Below are 18,589 nucleotides of genomic sequence, written 5' to 3'. Positions count from 1 at the left end.
TTTCAATATCAGGATTTATTTTTTTCTGCAATAATACAAACTGTTACAATATGAGATACAAATATGAAAACATAACATAAACAGTATATAACGTTTCACTAATAATGACACTAATGTTTACAAAGAATATGTTTAGGACATTTCCTCTCTAACTGGGAGGTTTTGGGACTGATTGGTGAGATTGCTGTGGACGAAGTACACACGGAGATACACCGGTAAGAGCCAATGAGGTTTAACCATGTATCAGCTAATTTAAATAGCTCATGTTACTGTATTGTGTCAACAGTTAACTTCATTTAATATTTTATGAGGCGTTTTCTTTTGCAGGGTGCAAATGTTCCACCAGAACAAGTTCCTTCCTGAGACTATTTAGCAGAGCCACCGTCGCTGCATCTGGAGCTTAGCGCTGCCAGAGACGATTGTGATTGGTTTAAAGAGAAATGCAAACACAGCATTTATTTCTCCTATCCCAGAATGCATCCGTTGTGTAGCCACACCTGACTCCACAGCACTGTGGAGATAGAGCTGGACATTAGAGACTAAGTGTGGAGCAGAAAGAGTGGAGGAGTCTCAGTGTGTCTGCAGAGACTGTGTAGAAGGACAGAGCAGCAGAAGAGCAGTCCAGACACACTGATGATACTCTGTCAGATCCACAAGAAAAACACGGATGATGGAGGACTCCACATCGGGTCTCAACACATCCTCCTTTCTGATCACTCATACAGAGATCCCGGCTTCCATCTGATGAGAGAAGAACAACAGAGTAGATAAATGAGTGTTTCCAGAGACTCTGTTCGTCAGCTGTCAGTCAGTGAAGCAGCACATCCAGTATAAAGAGCAGCAGAGACTTCAGTTCTGTTCAGATACCAAGTGGAGCGGCTGTTTAGAGCAGCCTGCTTTTATTACATTACATTACATTACATTACATGTCATTTAGCTGACACTTTTGTTGAGTGATTAGTTGTCCCATGCTGTGAGGGGGCAGCAAGCAGGTTGGCTGACGCAGAGCGGAGTGGGCGGGCTGGTTTGTAGGGTTTGACCATGTCCTGGATGTTAGCTGGGCCTGATCAGATCGCAGTAGTCTAGACGTGAGATGACTAGAGCCTGAACCAGAACCTTAGCCGCCTTCTGGGTTAGAAGGCGACATATTCTTCTGATGTTATTTAGCATGTATCTACCGCCTGCTTTCTTTCAGCTCTCATGTTAACGTGTTGGAGTGAAGCTCACAGACCTGCAGAGACTTTTGGCATCAAGTTTGTTCACTCTGCAGACTTCACTGAAGTACACAGTTGCAAATAAACTGCTGAGAGTCCTGAACGCATCATTACTGCATAAAAAGAAACGTTACTGCTTACTTTAATGATGATTTACTGCTGTTGGGTTCAGAGCTGTTAAAAACCATCTGAATGTTTCATCTACTTTTAAATATTACAAGATAAATATGTAAATATGGATTCTGTTATAAAAATATTCAGACAAAGCAAATGACAGAAGGACAGATATATATATATATATATAAGACTGAACAGTAAAACATCAGCTGTGATTACTGGACTTCAGCAGAGCTTCTGCTCTGTATGAAGACCACATGGTTACTAAATGTAATGCTGGTTCTATGAAATAAGAGCCAGTGATTTGCATGCTTCAGTCAGACTGATCTCAGAGCTGTGACAAATATGAACTGATCAGTTGTTTTGTGTTTAAGTGAGAGAACACTTTGAGGTCAGATTTGAACAGTCATCTTCACATCAACTCAAACACATGATCACAACAAGCTTCTGGCTCATCTGATTGGCTGACTGTCCTCTCTCTCCTCTTACAGCTTCACTGAGAAGGTTGGATGTTTACAGGGAATACTGGATCTTTGCTTTGATACTAACTGTGTTTAGTTCAATATTGCTGAGACCAGCCTGGACTGACTCCAACACTCTACTGACCTCAGAGTTTCCAGTCGACAGTTTGGACTCTCCACAAGATCACACAGCAGCTTAACGTCTGAATCCTGCAGCTTGTTGTATCTCAGGTCCAGGTCTCTCAGATGGGAGGGGTTGGACTTCAGAGCTGAGACCAGAGAAGCACAGCTGATCTCTGACAAACTGCAGCCCCACAATCTAAATAAAGAATAAATGATGAAGATATAAAAATCCATTTCTAATCCAATCAATACTATATTGATCCTTTAATTAGCTGCATTTGGAAATATGCTTTGGGTCTTTGTTTTCATCTGTGTGTGTGTGTGTGTGTGTGTGTGTTCTGAAGGATCAATGTCAATGATCAGACATTTGAGAACAGAAAATTAACAGAAACCAAAGAAATATTTCTACTTCAGCAAGTAAACTTTATCAATTTAAAACCAATATTAGTTCAGAGGATCTTCTCTATACATATGTGACCATTTACCAATAATTATGAACATTCATTTACTTTAACAACTAATAGTGGACATTTTCTACAGTTTCTTTAACAAACACAATTCTCTTGTGACTGCAGACTAAATTTACTACAAGAAACATATACTGTAAATATAAACAAAACATTACAACTTCATGGATAAAATGTGTATGTTTATGTTTGTACATAAATTCAGTTGTTAATTAATCAGAGCTGAGATGAGAGAAGCACAGTTGATATCTGACAAACTGCAGTTCCACAATCTGAATAAAGAGTAAATGATGTAACCTTAGAAGACAATCCTCCTGTTTGAAATCATCCAAATCAATTATCTGTTCAGAGATGAAGAAGGTTCAGAATGTAGAAGTTCAGAAGATAGAGATTCCAAACACCTGAACCCAACAGGATGACATGTCTTTGTGACAGGACAACACATTCTCACTCCCATCACGTCACATAGCAATGCTTGGTCAAGGAAGGAATACAAGTCAAGACATGAGGCACAAGAACGGGACAGTTAGGTTTAGGAAAAGAAGGTGGGTTGGGTTACAAAATATAAGTTTCAGGGACAGGAACAGGACATGAACCCCGGTCTCCTGGGTGAAAGTCCTGTGTTGTTTGACCCATCCACCACCCCAACCAAACTCCATATGCAGGTTTTCAGTCTTTCATACTACACACTACCGTATTCACTCTTTATACTACATCACATATCTCACGTTTCTCAGTTTGAGTTCAGACTTCACTCTCTCTCTCTCTGTGGTCCTGTATGGGAGTTTTAAGGCGTCTGTGACAGAGAGACTTCAGTTATTATAAATCTATAAGTTCTGTAAAATACAGTGTTTTGAGGGTTTTATAAAAAAAGACCTTCTTGAAAAGGCCTTGAAGTTCTTTTAATTATTTATATATAGATGTGTCTCTTATGTGTCTCAGTTTGAGTTCAGACTAAATTTGTTTAAACTGTTCAGACTGACACACAAACCCAGAAAACAAATGAACTGAAGGGAATTTAAAAGTTCTGTTTTGGATGTAAATTTGGTAGATATTGCAGCTGTCAATCTTCCTCTATAATACCATTCAAATTTAATTTCTTTTTATATTTAAATAATATTAGAATATTTAATGCTCAAATGCAGCCTGTTATTAATATGTACTACTCTACTCAGGCTTATGCATCGTCAATGCTACTATAAGCATGTGGTTGTTACACGTTCTGTCCACTAGAGGGACATCAGCCTGGCCTTGAAGGAGACCTACATCATGCATATTGCATTTCTTGCATGCCACTTTGTTTACATTCATCTTCCACCACGAGTACACTGTGACAAACATATCAACAGAGAACTCTATTCTCTCTAACATTATGTAACAAGTGTATTGAATCGGTGCTGTTGTAAAAGTTGCTCAGTCAGCACAATGACATCATGTTAGAAAGCACAGCCAAAATTATTTGTCATGAACTAAGTAACAAAAGTGTTAGCCACGATGATAATGGCATTGTTTATGGTCAACGGTTCTGTCACTAACGTTACTACAACCTGTTTCTTGCAGATTGTCACCTTACTGAGAATACAGCTGTTAGAAGGTAATATATGAAGTGGAAGCTAACGCTGATAGCTGTTGGGCAGCTAACATCAACTTTAGCTGTCTCCCTGAAGGAAACGAGCTTACTAATGATAACATAAGCATTTGGCTCGGTGGATGTGGATTTTAAAGTCATGTTCAAGCTATTTCCCATCCGTTACTCGGTACGTAGCGTTAGCTCCTTATCTTAAGGCCTCACAATGCCTTGTGTTTCTCACTCCCACTACCCACTTCACATGTGGGTAGGTCAAGGCGAGAAGAGGGAGGTAAGCACATATGAGCACAATGCATGAACTGACCTGAGAGTCTCCAGTCTACAGTTTGGACTCTGCAGTCCAGCACACAGACGCTCCACTCCTGAATCCAGCAGGTCATTGTTACTCAGGTCGAGCTCTCTCAGATGGGAGGGATTGGACATCAGAGCTGAGGCCACGACTTCACAGTCAGTATCAGAGAGGTAATAGCCAGAAAGTCTGTGATGACAGATAATAAAACATTTAAAATATATTCAAATCTGACACTTTTATCCTAAAACATCACATTTTGATCAAAAAGCACATTCACAAGGGTCTGATCTTTGATTTAGATATGTTGATGTGAGAGGTCACGGGACCCCATTCAAAATGCCCATGCCATACAGACAGAGATCCATTCTGGATTTGTTTAATCGATACTGGATCATATATATATATTTTATTTATTTATTTCCATTTTAATTTTTTTTTTTTTAAACCATCCCTATTCCCTTACAATAATAATGTTTATAACAATGTTTTGTTAAGAAGTTTCTCTTTTTTAAGCCACTTTTTATTGGCTCGAGTTTAATGACCCATCCCGGACCGAAGAAAAAAAAAAAAAAGGATTGGGGACGATGAAATTAAGACTCCTGCTTACAAAGGACTTGTCTCCATACTTGTCTTATTAGATCTTAGTGCTGCATTCGACACTATTGACCATACCATCCTTTTCCAGAGACTGGAACATTTAGTTGGCATTAAAGGAATCGCACTAAGTTGGTTTAAGTCCTATTTCTCTGATCGATCTCAATTTGTTAATATCAACGATAAATCCTCCAAGTGCGCTAAAGTTAGCCATGGCGTTCCTCAAGGCTCAGTGCTTGGACCAATTTCATTCTCCTTATATATGCTTCCTCTAAACATTCAATTAACTTTCACTACTATGCAGATGACACCCAATTATACTTGTCAATCAAGCCAGACGAAACCAGTCAGTTAGCTAAACTTCAAGTGTGCATTAAAGATATAAAAATTTGGATGACCTACAATTTTCTGATGTTAAACTCAAACAAAACTGAAGTGATTGTGTTGGGCTCCAAACACCTCCAAACTTCATTATCTAAAGATATAGCTACTCTGGATGGCATTGCCCTGGCCTCCAGCAATACTGTCATTACTGTTATTTATCTAAAACAAACTTCAAGAACAGCTTTTTTTCATCTTCGTAACATTGCCAAAATTAGGAATATCCTGTCACAAAACGATGCTGAAAAACTAGTCCATGCATTCGTTACTTCTAGGCTGGACTACTGTAATTCCTTACTATCAGGATGCTCAAATAAGTCCCTTAGGACTCTCCGGCTGATCCAGAATGCTGCAGCACATGTTCTGACAAGAACTAAGAAAAGACATCATATTTCCCCTGTATTAGCTTCTCTGCATTGGCTTCCTGTGAAATCCAGGATTGAATTTAAAATCCTTTTCCTGACCTACAAAGCTTTAAATGGTCAAGCACCTTCATATATTGAAGAGCTCTTAATACCTTATTTTCCAACTAGAGCACTACGCTCCCAGAATTCAGAGCGTCTCGTTGTTCCTAGAGTCTCTAAAAGTAGAATGGGAGCCAGAGCCTTCAGCTATCAGGCTCCTCTCCTGTGGAACCAACTCCTAGTCTGGGTTCGGGGGGCAGACACCATCACCATATTTAAGAATAAACTGAAAACCCTCCTCTTTGATAAACCTTATAGTTAGGGAGCGAATAGAGTAGAGGGAGGCAGGCCAGTACAGCCCAATCCGGCTGGGGACAGTTCTAGCCCAACCAGGCTCCTCTCCTTAACCTGCCTCTCTTAGTTATGCTATTATAGTTCTAGACTGCCGGGGAAGTTCCTTCCTTCCTGTGACACACTGAGCTGCTCTCTTCTCTCTCTTTCCATTTGTTTCTATTTGTGTACATCCATGTCCCAGAAATGCTTGTTACTAACCTAGCTCTGGGGAGTTCAAATCAATCAAAGTCATTACTAATGCAGAAAAATCATATCAAAAGATGCTCGTTGTTGGAAACTAAACTATGTAAAGTTGAAGGTTTTATTTAACAAGGATAGAGATGTTTTGTTGGCCTCCCCTCACATCAAACAATAATTATAGATATTAGGGCTGGGTATCGCCTCTAATTTCCTGAGAGATTTGATTCCGATTCACAAATTCAATGTTGATTTGAGATATTTCAGTTGCAAAACTAATTTCGTTTGGATATGAAAGAGATTATACAGTTGTACAAGGTAACCTAACCTGAAAAAAGTCACGTCCTGAGATCAATAATGTTGTCAGACACTTACTAACAATCTGAGCCTGTCAATAGCAAAAATAATCACTTTTATTGGACAAAAAGCAAGACTGCACAATTTCTCCATTAGGTTACATTGTAGCTCAGTTCATGCTGGCTAGCCATTGTGATTTTGCTCAATACTGGACCAAATTCAAAGATTTTTAGTCACATCGGTCTATTAGACACAATTTCATGGGGAAAGGTGGCAAAGTTGAAAAGAACGGTAATTACCCTTTAATGTACTTTTTATTCAACATGAACACAATAAAGTGCAGCTCTACAGACTCTACAGTCAGAGAGTTTATTATGGAAAAGCTTAAACTTCATGTGATGTTGGTTCAGCAGATCACAAATAATGTCTGTTTATATATAAAATAGTAACATTGTAGAAACACACTGCTGACTCTGTATACACTGTAAAAGGCTGTCTGTTGTGATTAAATGATGACAGAAGATACTTTAGCTACAAACACATCGTCTCATTCTCACAGCGTTTGAGACAACAAAGACATTTGCAGAGTAACATCTTTTTTGTTATTTACTTTTTTAACATCAGAGTTTATCTTTTATATTGTGTGAGTTTTAAATTGTTCATGTGTGTAAAGTCTGTATGTTTACTCTAATACTGATTGCCTCAGATTCACACTGATTTAAAATGATAATCACATCTGGACTTACCGAGCATTTCTGCAGTTCCTCACAGCTGGAATCAGTCTCCGTCGTCCCTCTGTTGATGTCTTGTATTTCTCCAGGTCCAACTCATCCAGAACCTCCTCTGACATCTGCAGTATGTAGGCCAGAGCTGAGCAGTGGATCTCAGAGAGTTCCTTATCTGATATGTTCTCTGACTTCAGGAAATCTTGGATCTCCTGATGGACTGAGTGGTCGTTCATCTCCGTCAGACAGTGGAAGATGTTGATGCTTCTGTCAGGAGAGATCTCATCAGTGTTCATCTCCTTCAGGTTGTCGATGGCTCTCTGGATGATTTCTGGACTGTTGTCTGTCTGACCCAGCAGGCCTCTTAAGAGGCTCTGGTTGGACTCCAGAGAGAGGCCATGAAGGAAGCGGACAAACAGGTCCAGGTGGCCATTTTCACTTTCAAGGGATTTCTTCATGGCTCTCTTCAGGAAGACATCCAGGGATGAACTAATGTAGTCTTCTCCCAGGAAGTCCTTCAATACCTGTGTGTTCCTGTTGGTGTAACAGTGGAACAGGTAGACTGCAGCCAGAAACTCCTGAACGCTCAGATGAATGAAGCAGTAGACTATTTTCTGGAAGATCACACTCTCTCTTTTGAAGATCTCTGTACAAACTCCTGAGTACAGCGAGGCCTCTGTGACATCCAGACCACAGCGCTCCAGGTCTTCTTGGTAGAACATGATGTTTCCTTTTTCCAGCTGTTCAAATGCCAGCCTCCCCAGCTTCAGAAGAACTTCCCTGTCAGCCTCCATCAGCTCCTGTGGACTTGTCTCATGTCCTTCAGCATACTTGAGCTTCTTCCTCTTTGTCTGAACCAGCAGGAAGTGTGAGTACATGTCAGTCAGGGTCTTGGGCAGCTCTCCTCTCTGGTCTGTAGTCAACATGTGGTCCAGAACTGTAGCAGTGATCCAGCAGAAGACTGGGATCAGACACATGATGTGGAGGCTCCTGGATGTCTTGATGTGGGAGATGATTCTGCTGGACAGCTCTTCATCACTGACTCTCTTCCTGAAATACTCCTCCTTCTGGGCGTCAGTGAAGCCTTGTACTTCTGTTACCCTGTCAACACACGCAGGAGGGATCTGATTGGCTGCTGCAGGTCGGGAAGTTATCCAGACGAGAGCCGAGGGAAGCAGCTTCCCCTGGATGAGGTTTGTCAACAGCACGTTAACTGATGACTTCTGTGTGACATCAGAAACAGCCTCATTGTTGTTGAAATCCAGTGAAAGTCTGCTTTCATCCAGGCCGTCAACGATGAAGAGAACTTTAGAGCCAGCGAGCTGCTCTGCTGGGACCTCCTGTAATGTTGGATGGAAAACACGGAGCAGCTCCAGAAGACTGTACTGCTCATCTTTGATCAAGTTCAGCTCCCTGAAGGAAAGAGGAATCACCAGACTGATATCTTGGTTTTCCAACCCCTCGGCCCAGTCCAGACAGAACTTCTGCACTGAGAAGGTTTTTCCAACGCCAGCGACGCCGCTCGTCAGAACCACTCTGATGTGTTTCTGTTGGCCAGGTAAGGCTTTAAAGATGTCACAGCACTTGATTGGAGAGTCATGGAGGGTCTTCTTCTTGGAAGCTGTCTCGAGCTGCCTCACCTCATGTTGGGTATTAACCTCTTCACTCTGTCCCTCTATGATGTAAAGGGCAGTGTAGATCCTGTTGAGGAGGGTTCCACTTCCTGTTTCAGCTCCTTCAGTCACACGTTCAAATGTCCCCTTCAGCCTGATCTTATGTTTCTGACGACCAACATTCACTAAAAAAGGACAAAGATGAGAGACAGAATAAGAAAAAGAAAAGTTGGCAATCTGGTCATTATTTTTATTACCAATATGAAAATGTTGCAATTAAATTTCAGATGGACTTAAACTGTAATGATATTCATAATGTTAAATGTCTGTGCTGTACGACAACAAATGTCTCAGTATTCCAACAACCAGTGGTGTGTTCAGACATGAAGACATCAGCAGACAGATGGACAGACTTACTTTGTTCAGAGCTGCTCTGATTGGCTGTCTGCAGTCCAGCTCTGGTTCTGGATCTGGACGGCTGCTCCTCCTCAGAAACATCACTCCTCTTCCTCTCTCTGTGAAAAAAAATCTTTATCACTAAAATGATTTGTTGGTTGTTGTTGAAACATATCAAGATTTGGCCAAACTGTCTAGAGTCAGTTAGGTTTTCACAGAGGTAGAAATGGTCTGAATATTGAGGAAGACCAGCATGTAACATGTGATCCAAATCTACATTTGATCATTTCCTGCCCTCAGATAACTTTTCCATCAGTCATCTATGTTTGTTCTTGGCCTTCAGGAGAAAATTCATAAAAACTTGAATATACTAACACATAATCAACAGAAAAATCAAAACAAACATAGTAGAGAAAACTGAAAATGAATCATTAAATGAGTTAGTATCAGTTGTCTTACTTTGTGTCTGAGGGTCCAGGTTCATTACTGAATTCTGGAGGAAGACCTTTAGAGCGGTCACTCTTCATAGACAGACAGCCAGATACTACAGACTCTGCTCCGTCCTCCTCTTCCTCCAAATCACTCATCTTCTGATCTGAAGTCAGTCTGAGAGGTAAAACAGGAACACTGACTGTGAGCTCACAACATTTAGAGGAAACAAGTTTGTACAAGTCACAGGTAAGACTGGAAGAACAGGAACGGACACACACACACACACACACACACACACACGGACAGACGGACGGACACACACACACAGTCAGTTGTCTTTAAATGGAGTCTGAACAGACTGAACTATTTCAGTTTCTCTCTCTGTTGTCCTGAACTCTGCAAACACCAACAGGTATTTATTCATATTGCTTCAATCTCTTATAAATGCTCTTTTTTGTAGCCCTTTATGAAGCTCTAAACACACCAACTGCTGCTACTGTCAATAATTAGGAGGATTTAAAGTTTGTCTTAGTCCTCTTAGATTAGAGAGTTTTTCTGGGTGACTGACAGCTGTCACAGATACGAAGAGGAAGATGGAACAAATGTGTGAATGTGTCACAACAAAAACACGGCATTGGCAACTGAGTCATAAAATGAGTTAGTATCAGTTGTCTTACTTTGTGTCTGAGGGTCCAGGTTCATTACTGAATTCTGGAGGAAGACCTTTAGAGCGGTCACTCTTCATAGACAGACAGCCAGATACTACAGACTCTGCTCCGTCCTCCTCTTCCTCCAAATCACTCATCTTCTGATCTGAAGTCAGTCTGAGAGGTAAAACAGGAACACTGACTGGGAGCTCACAACATTTAGAGGAAACAAGTTTGAACAAGTCACAGGCAATGTTGGATTAACACTCACCCTGCCTCAGCCTTCAGTTTCCTCCTCCTGCTCTGTTCTGTCCACTGTAAATGGAGTCTCAACTGACTGAACTCTTTCACTTTCAGGGTTTCCTCCCTGTTCTCATGTACCCGGATCAGGAAATCACATGAGTTTCTGAGTGGGAGTGTCTGAATAATGTAAAACACAGATCAGTTTTTTTTAACTCTCCTGCTGCTGGTGAAGCTGCCACAAAACACAACAAATAACTGATAATACTCAGCATTTAGAGACAAAGTTTCTCCTCTTGTTTAAGTCCATGTTGTGAACTGCAACATGTCCATGTATTTATTTTTGTCATTTCTGCCTGACATTCTGTCTGATATTTGACTAGTCTCTCTAATGATCCAAGCCAGTTGACATGATCATATAGTTCAGAGTTAGCAGAAGGCTAAACTACCAGAGGCCTTGTGGGAGCAAATAAAAAATATATAAACATAATTCAAACCGATGTGCGCATTGACAACATACGGCTCAAGAAGCTGACAAAGATACACAATTCCCTCCGCTGAAAATCTTTCATATTTTTCATAAAGATACCCATCAGGGAATGTTAACAGGGTTGTCACTCTCTAAATGTTTTAGCTTTTATGAGAGCACCTATCTCTGTCCTCCCGACCAGGTTAGGTGTACAGCATAAGTTACCACGGCGATTTAACCCGGTAACAAGTGATCCACCGTCGTGATACAGAAAAGCCTGGGTTGAACCTGAAGTACAGGCCTCACTCCCCTTTGAGTTTTAAATTTAAACCTTTAAAAATATTTTAAACAATATGATTAATTACGTTTTTATAGCTTAACTGTTTTGAAAATTTTAATTTTAGTAATTGTATTCAGGGTAGGATTTGTCATTTTAAAATATCTTTAGTTTTTTCATGTGTACTGTATTTTTAACTAATGTCTATAGCTATATTGATGTTTTTATGTTTAATAGTAGTCAGTATCTGTTCCTCAAATTCCTAGAAGTGATTTACAGTATGTAACTTCAGGTGACACTGATGGGATTTTAAAGTTGCTCTATGACTCCATCTTGTGGTCACATTTGATATTACATCTGCATTACATACTTGGAACTGCAGCCTGAATACTGAGGGTTTAAACACATGTAGCCACACATTTCATTTAGTGATTTCAGAGTGTTTGCTAGTTTTATTGATTACCAAACCAAGTATAGAAACAAAAAGGACAAGAAAAAGACAGTAATTTAGTGTTTTAGTTTTGACTTTTGGATGTGTCTCGACCTCGGCTGAGAGGATGAGGTTGGATGGATGAAGATGTGGAATATTTTAATTGTTTTTAGAAAAAGCTGATGCTAACAAACCATTGGAAATGTTGGAATGGGTGTAAATATTTATGTCACTGAAAAGTTATTATACTAATAAAGTCCATTAATTAAAGTTGTAGATCAGAAACCCAACATATTTCTTGTCAGAGTGCAGGCTTAGACCCAAATGCAGGAATGCGAGGAGTGCAGCAGTATGAAAAAAAATAGTAATTTAATAGGAACACAAAGAGACTTACAAATGTAAGAGCAGGTGAGCAAATCCCAAAAAAACACAGGAACACAGAAAGAACGAATACAAATCCAGGAGCACAAAAAACAAGTAACAAATGATGAATGACCATCTACCAACAACAGACACAGAAAACACAGGGACTAAATACACCTGTATGGCCTGTACTACGAAGCAAGATTTGGCATTAACGAGCTAACTTCAGGTTCAACCCAGGGTTTTCTGTACCACGAAGGTGGATCACTTGTTACCGGGTTCAATCGCCGTGGTAACTTATGCTGAACGCCTAACCTGGTCGGGAGCAGGTTAAGTTCAGAGATCAACCGGTGTAAAAGCACCGCCTACTGACCAATCAATACTCGACTGATAACGGGGGTTACCGTTCTTAGAAGATCAGCTGGAGCTCGGTGGGCGGAGAGAGAGAGGTGCGCTCATAAAAGTTAAAACATTTAGAGACCAACAACCCCCTTAACATTCCCGAATGGGTATTTTTATGAAAGATATAGATTTTCAGCGGAGGGAATTACGTATAGGCTATTTGTTGGCTTCTTGAGCCGTGTGTTGCCAATGCGCACATTGATTTAAATTATGTTTTTATTTTTTTTTTTTATTTCTCTCACGATCGCGTACCACTGTCAGGGTTATAACTGAAATGAAAGCCTAAAGCAACGACAGTTTATGGAAAGCAAAAGTGTAATTATATGTGGTCAGATCTTGTGCCTGACTGATGGGGAAGTGACCAGTTTAGTCTAATGTATTGTAGTGGGTGTACTGTACTGTATATTGGCCAGAATCCACCTTTGGGGGAGGAGGGGGGCATATCATAGTGGGGGGTCTGGGTGTCCTCCCCCAGGGAAGTTTTAAGCATCAACGACTTCATTTCCTGCATTCAGATACACTTTTATGCACCAATTTATGGTGAAATACCTCCATTGAGCCTATGTGAAGAAAAAACCACATATGATAATTCAAAATATATCAAACATATAATGGAAAGTATGTTGTTACGTGTCATTGGGCATTTTTAAGTGAGTATATGGAAATCCTGGAGCTTACTATCACGTAGACTACACCACTGGATATTGATAAGCTAAACGTTGTGATTTACGCATAACAGCGTCGGCTTTTTTGCCAGCTTTCCTTCCTGCATTTTGCCTGTAAAACCGTGTCTGTGTTCTTCATATTTATGTAGAATTATAGTTTGCTCTTCTTGTTTAAAATATGCAGCTCTGGTAGATGTTTGTGATTGGTCATGCTGCGCAAACACCGCCTCTTTTTATGTGAACGCACGCACCGCTGGATTAGGAAACCCTGGGTTGATTGAACTAGTTGTTAACCACCGTCGTGATACAGCTTATGAGGGACCGCGGTTGTTAGGTTAGGTGAAGCCGGGTAACTGAAAGAAATCCAGGACATGTTGATCTTGATTCGTAGTACAGGCCTCAGGTAAAAGGACTAACAACGGACAGGTGATACAACAGGTGGAACACATAAGACAATCACAAGGACGGGAAAACCAAAAGACAGGAAGACAAGTGACCAGGGATGTAAACAGTGAATTACAAAATAAAACAGGAAGTCCATGAAAACAAACAGAAAACATGAAACCAACTAAAACACCAAACCTTGACACAAGGACAAAAACATGACATTTCTGTCAAATTTTAAATAGAAGACTTTTAAGTTGGGAAAACCTGATTAAACATAGTAACGTTCTAAAGACTGGAATATGTTGCCAATGCAGATAAGAGAAGTAAATACTTATTTTTCTGTTACTGGTCAGCTGAAGAACTGGCTCATAGATAATCAGATATGTGACTGCATTAGACTGCGGACTGCCTGTTAACTTTAGCTGTCTGCCTGCAGGTTTGTCTTGTTTTGTTGCTTGCTGTCGGATTCACAGGCAAGACATGAACGAACGAATGGACGAGATTTTGCGCACACACACACACACACACACACACACACACACACACACACACACACACACACACACAGTTGTCTTTAAATCTGTGTTTTCTCAGGTTACAGCAGGTTTAATGTGTATTATTCAGCCAATCAGTACTTTGCGTCGACCATGTTGGGACCGTCCAGGAGTGAGTTAAACATTATCTTGTCAAACAAAGGATTTCCAGCCAACATGTGCTCAGAGACAATGGGCCTGAGACAAAGAAGGGCCTACCTGGAAAATTCCGATCCAGGTCTCCTCAGGAAAGATGGTTCATCACCCATTTTCTAACAACAGCCTGCATGCAGACCTTGCAGCCTAAAAGTTGCACCCAGGTTCTACTGTACAAAATGGCCGAAACACCAGGTCGTCCTGCATTCTCATTGGCTCCTGGGACCATAAACACAGCAGGGAGCCAGGTCTGGTGGCCTGACCTATAAATAACCTCTTCACCCCCTAAACCACTCGCCAGTGTTTTCATATCTGCAGGAGAAGGAAACAACGTTTTTCTTCTCAAGTCGACTCTAGCTCCCTTCCTTCTGCTCTTTTTGGAAGGAAAGCTTCCTCTGATCTGCTGACGAGCAGACACGGACCCCCGTTTCTTTCGTGGAAACCTACGGACAAACGGACTGAACACACAGTAAGAAGGCTTACGTCTGGGCATAGATAAATAGTGTGTTTTATTAATGAGTAATTTTCTATTGCTGCTACTTTGTTTTACCATTAATGTGATCTGATTAATACAGCGCTACTGCTGCGCGTGTAACGTATTAATCTAGGATTGTGACCGCTGAGTCAAATCTATTCTGTGAATGTACTCTGATCACGGTGCATTGTTGATATGTTGTGTTGAATATGTAGCTAGCTTGTTCAGGCTGTAAATGCTACTTTCTGCTTCTCCCACTGCTGAGGAGTTTTAGGTACTGTTAGATCCACGTATATATATATATATATATCTATCTTTCTTTCCTACTTCTCTAACCTTTCTCTCACACACACACATATATGAACACATAGCTAGTTACACACACGTGCTAAGGTGAACAGCTGGCCAAACAGCTAGTCACTTAGCTAGCTACAGAACGCACACTGCTTAACAACTGCGCTCCTCAGGGTGTCCCTTTGTGTCAACCACACGGTAGCCTGAATGAGCTAACGGCTAATCTTTGGCCTAGCCTATCAATACCGCCCTCTTGGGGTGAAACAGTTTTGTTCAGCTCACAGGAGTAGCCATTTTTGTAGTCTTTGGTTAGACTACACCTTGTCACACCCCTACTCTTATACACACACACACACACACACACACACACACACACACACACACACACACACACAGGGTCTCCCCACATGCTGGTTTGCTTTGTTGTACTTAAAAGAAACGTATATTGGTTTTAATTGATTAAAGGATTATTGATTGGCCATTGATCATTTTGAAGTTAATAAATTCTACTATACTTTCATTAGCAGTTGTTTGAGATTATTTGTATACTTATTGTATTAATTGCTGGTTAAACACAGGTCAGTGCTCGGATTTCACCCTTCTAATGACAATGATGACAACTATTTCACAGTTCAATATTGGTACCTGAAGTTTCAGGGTGGTGCCCCGTTTTGATTGTTTGTTGATTTGATAAAGTTATTAATAACCATATTCATAACTTTATTAATATTGATAAACATCTTTGATAATATGCCAATAATCTGATCTGTACCCCTACGAGTACCCAACAACCATCAAACTGTTGAGTTCATTCTAACATGTCTTTCCTCTTCAGTCCACAGGGAGAAAACTGACTCAGAGACTTTAACAGTCAAATAATAAATGTTGGATTAACACTCACCCTGGCTCAGCCTTCAGTTTCCTCCTCCTGCTCTGTGCACTCAAAATGGAGTCTCCACTGACTGAACTCTTTCACTTTCAGGGTTTCCTCCCTGTTCTCATGTACCTGGATCACCTGCTCAGTGCTGCTCCTCCCCTCTCCATCTACAGTAAACCACATGACTTTATCTAAGTGGGAGTGTCTGAGTAATGTGAACACAGATCTGTTTTTAACCCTAATGCAGCGGACCAAACACACAAATACAAAACCTGATTAAACATAGTAACCTTCTAAAGACTGAAATATGTTGTCAATGCAGATAAGAGAAGTAAATACTTATGGTTCTTTTACTGGTCAGCTGAAGAACTGGCTCATAGATAATCAGATATGTGACTGCATTAGACTGCTGACTGCCTGTTGACTTTGGCTGCCTGCCTGAAGGTTTGTCTTGTTTTGTTGCTTGCTGTTTGCTAGGTGGTGTATAAACTGGTGGTAGTGGCGAGAGTGGCGAAAACATCCTTAAGACTCAACGTGGGCTGAATATGTAGAAAAAAACGACAAATACGTAATTTTCATTTTCAATTTTTATGTCATGTTCAAGTGGATGATCGAAAGGAAGACAACACAGGGTTAATAGAAAGAAATCTCTTCAAATAAATAAAAGTCAAAAGAAGTTAAATCTAAAGTAGATTACGCTCTAGGACGTTTAAAAACTGCATCCAGATTCATTTTTTATCTCAACCAGTTGTGAGCTTTACACATTTATATACATTTTTAACATGCAGCGTTACATCCCTGATAATAAATATAAGAGTCATGAAAGGCACTGAACCCGTTACTAATACCAGATAGATTCTGATTACAGGTGGTCAGTTTGCATCATGGAAACTAAATATGATAATAAATTACCTGACTCTGTAGTAGTATTCACAGGGAACTTCATCCAGGCATCTTCAGGTTTTTTGCAGGTTTTCGTGGCCTTTTTCACTCCTTGATCAGGCTGATACACACAACTATTGTTAACCCAACAGGGATGTATGACTTCCTCCATCTCTGCTTCACCTTCTCTCCATACAGCTCCTGTCCACATGTTTCTGGTCAACAACATATATATGTTAGGAGGGCATTACATCATCCGAGGGAGGCTCTCATCACCACGACTCTTTCTGGGGGAAAACAGCTTTTTATATCCTAACTTATTAGAACTCATTCATTTTAATTAATTGTATTTAGGGAGGGATTCCTTGTTTTAATTTTTTTTCGATATATTTTTATATACATATATATATATATATAAATAAAAAATATTTAATAGTAGTCAGTATTTGTTCCTCTCCTAAAACGTGTTTCAGGGTGAATTCTCCACACATGACTCAACATGAGAAAAATGCACGTGAAGAATCCAGAGCATGTAGAAGTGATTTACAGTCTGGAACTTCAGGTGACTCTGATGGGATTTTAAAGTTGCTCTATGCCGCCATCTTGTGGTCACATTTGATATTACATCTGCATTACATACTTGGAACTGCAGCCTGAATACTGAGGGTTTATACACATGGATCCACACATTTCATTTAGTGTTTTCAGTTTGTTTGCTAGTTTTATTGATCAAACCAATTCAACATCAGAAGTGCTAATAATGTGACGTCACCCTCTAGTCATGGGCTCAGAAATGTTAGAGCCCCCCCTCCCAGAGCCCCAACTCATTTAGTTTAGGCAAGATATCAGCTGGTTTTGGCATCTCATACAACTTATGTTTTCTGATGTTGTTGCTTTTTGCAAAGTTTTTGGGTGTAAAAAAAAAAAAAAAAAAATTGTTACTGTATTCACGTATCTGACTTTATTTATATTTCGGGAAACTTGTCTTTTTACTCCGATACATTTCCCCTAAACATCTTGGTTACTCATTGTTTGCGAGAAATAGTTCCGTACGTTGGAGTGAAAGATTCTTCCTCACAAATAAAATGATAATTCTGTTTTGTGTCTTTGTTGATGTGGACTTTGAGTTTGAGGTTTAAGAAGGTTTAGAAAGCCTGAAAATGATGCTTTAATATAAGGAAGCCACAATAAAGTTAATAATCAAAGTTTCTTTTTACTTTGACTTGTAATAATGAAGTCCATTTAATATAACAGACCTTTTGATTCTTAAGTTAAGTAAATATCAGATAGAAGACTTTAACTCACGGGATATTGTAAAAGGTGACTATAACTTTGACCAAAGACTATTTCTGTTAACATACTTATACTTTAATTCAAGTATTGATTTAAAGTACTTTATTTAGTAAGTAATTTTAAACTTTTATTTTATACTTCATCTCCTCGTCTTCACCGTTGTTTTTATCTTTCTGAGTTTCCTCAGGAGAGATTAGAACTGCAGTGAAAGTCTCACATGGAACCAAACCAGCGTCTGTCAGGTCTAGGACCAGCAGGCTCCGACCCAAAAGGTCAGAGTGTGGAGGCGAGGAGGCAGGGAGCAGGTTTACAAGGTTTATTTAAATAAAAAGGCTTACAATGAAAGGTGTCCTGAGGCAGGCAGGCAAAAGGAAAGTCCAACACAACATCCAAAAACCTCTTGAAAAACTGAAGACTCTGAAAACAGAAGCACGAGGAGGAAGAGGAGGAAGAGACTCAGGGAATGAGACCGGGAGAAAGGACGATGAACCGACAAGAGACAAAGAAAGCACAGAGACTAAATCCACAAGGTAACGAGGGTAGCAACGAGAGACAGGTGACATA

General features: G+C 40.1%; 1 protein-coding gene across 2 annotated transcripts; it reads right to left on the bottom strand.

The window, feature by feature from the left end:
- Nucleotides 1-461: 461 nt before the first annotated feature.
- LOC116034869 (protein NLRC3-like) lies at nt 462-9,265 on the bottom strand. Of its 2 annotated transcripts, XM_036007116.1 has the most exons (5): nt 9,225-9,265; nt 7,216-8,992; nt 4,275-4,448; nt 1,938-2,111; nt 462-741 (listed from the first exon to the last, which is right to left on the bottom strand). In XM_036007116.1, coding segments are annotated over exons 1-5 (2,154 nt in total). In that variant the 5' UTR covers nt 9,226-9,265; the 3' UTR covers nt 462-713. The 2 variants fall into 2 exon arrangements, with proteins under 2 accessions (XP_035863009.1, XP_031133486.2); XM_031277626.2 differs by lacking the exon at nt 1,938-2,111.
- Nucleotides 9,266-18,589: the final 9,324 nt, after the last annotated feature.

Source organism: Sander lucioperca, chromosome 11 (assembly GCF_008315115.2).
Source record: "Sander lucioperca isolate FBNREF2018 chromosome 11, SLUC_FBN_1.2, whole genome shotgun sequence".
Taxonomy (NCBI): domain Eukaryota; kingdom Metazoa; phylum Chordata; class Actinopteri; order Perciformes; family Percidae; genus Sander; species Sander lucioperca.
This window is presented reverse-complemented; position numbering and strand designations above follow the sequence as displayed.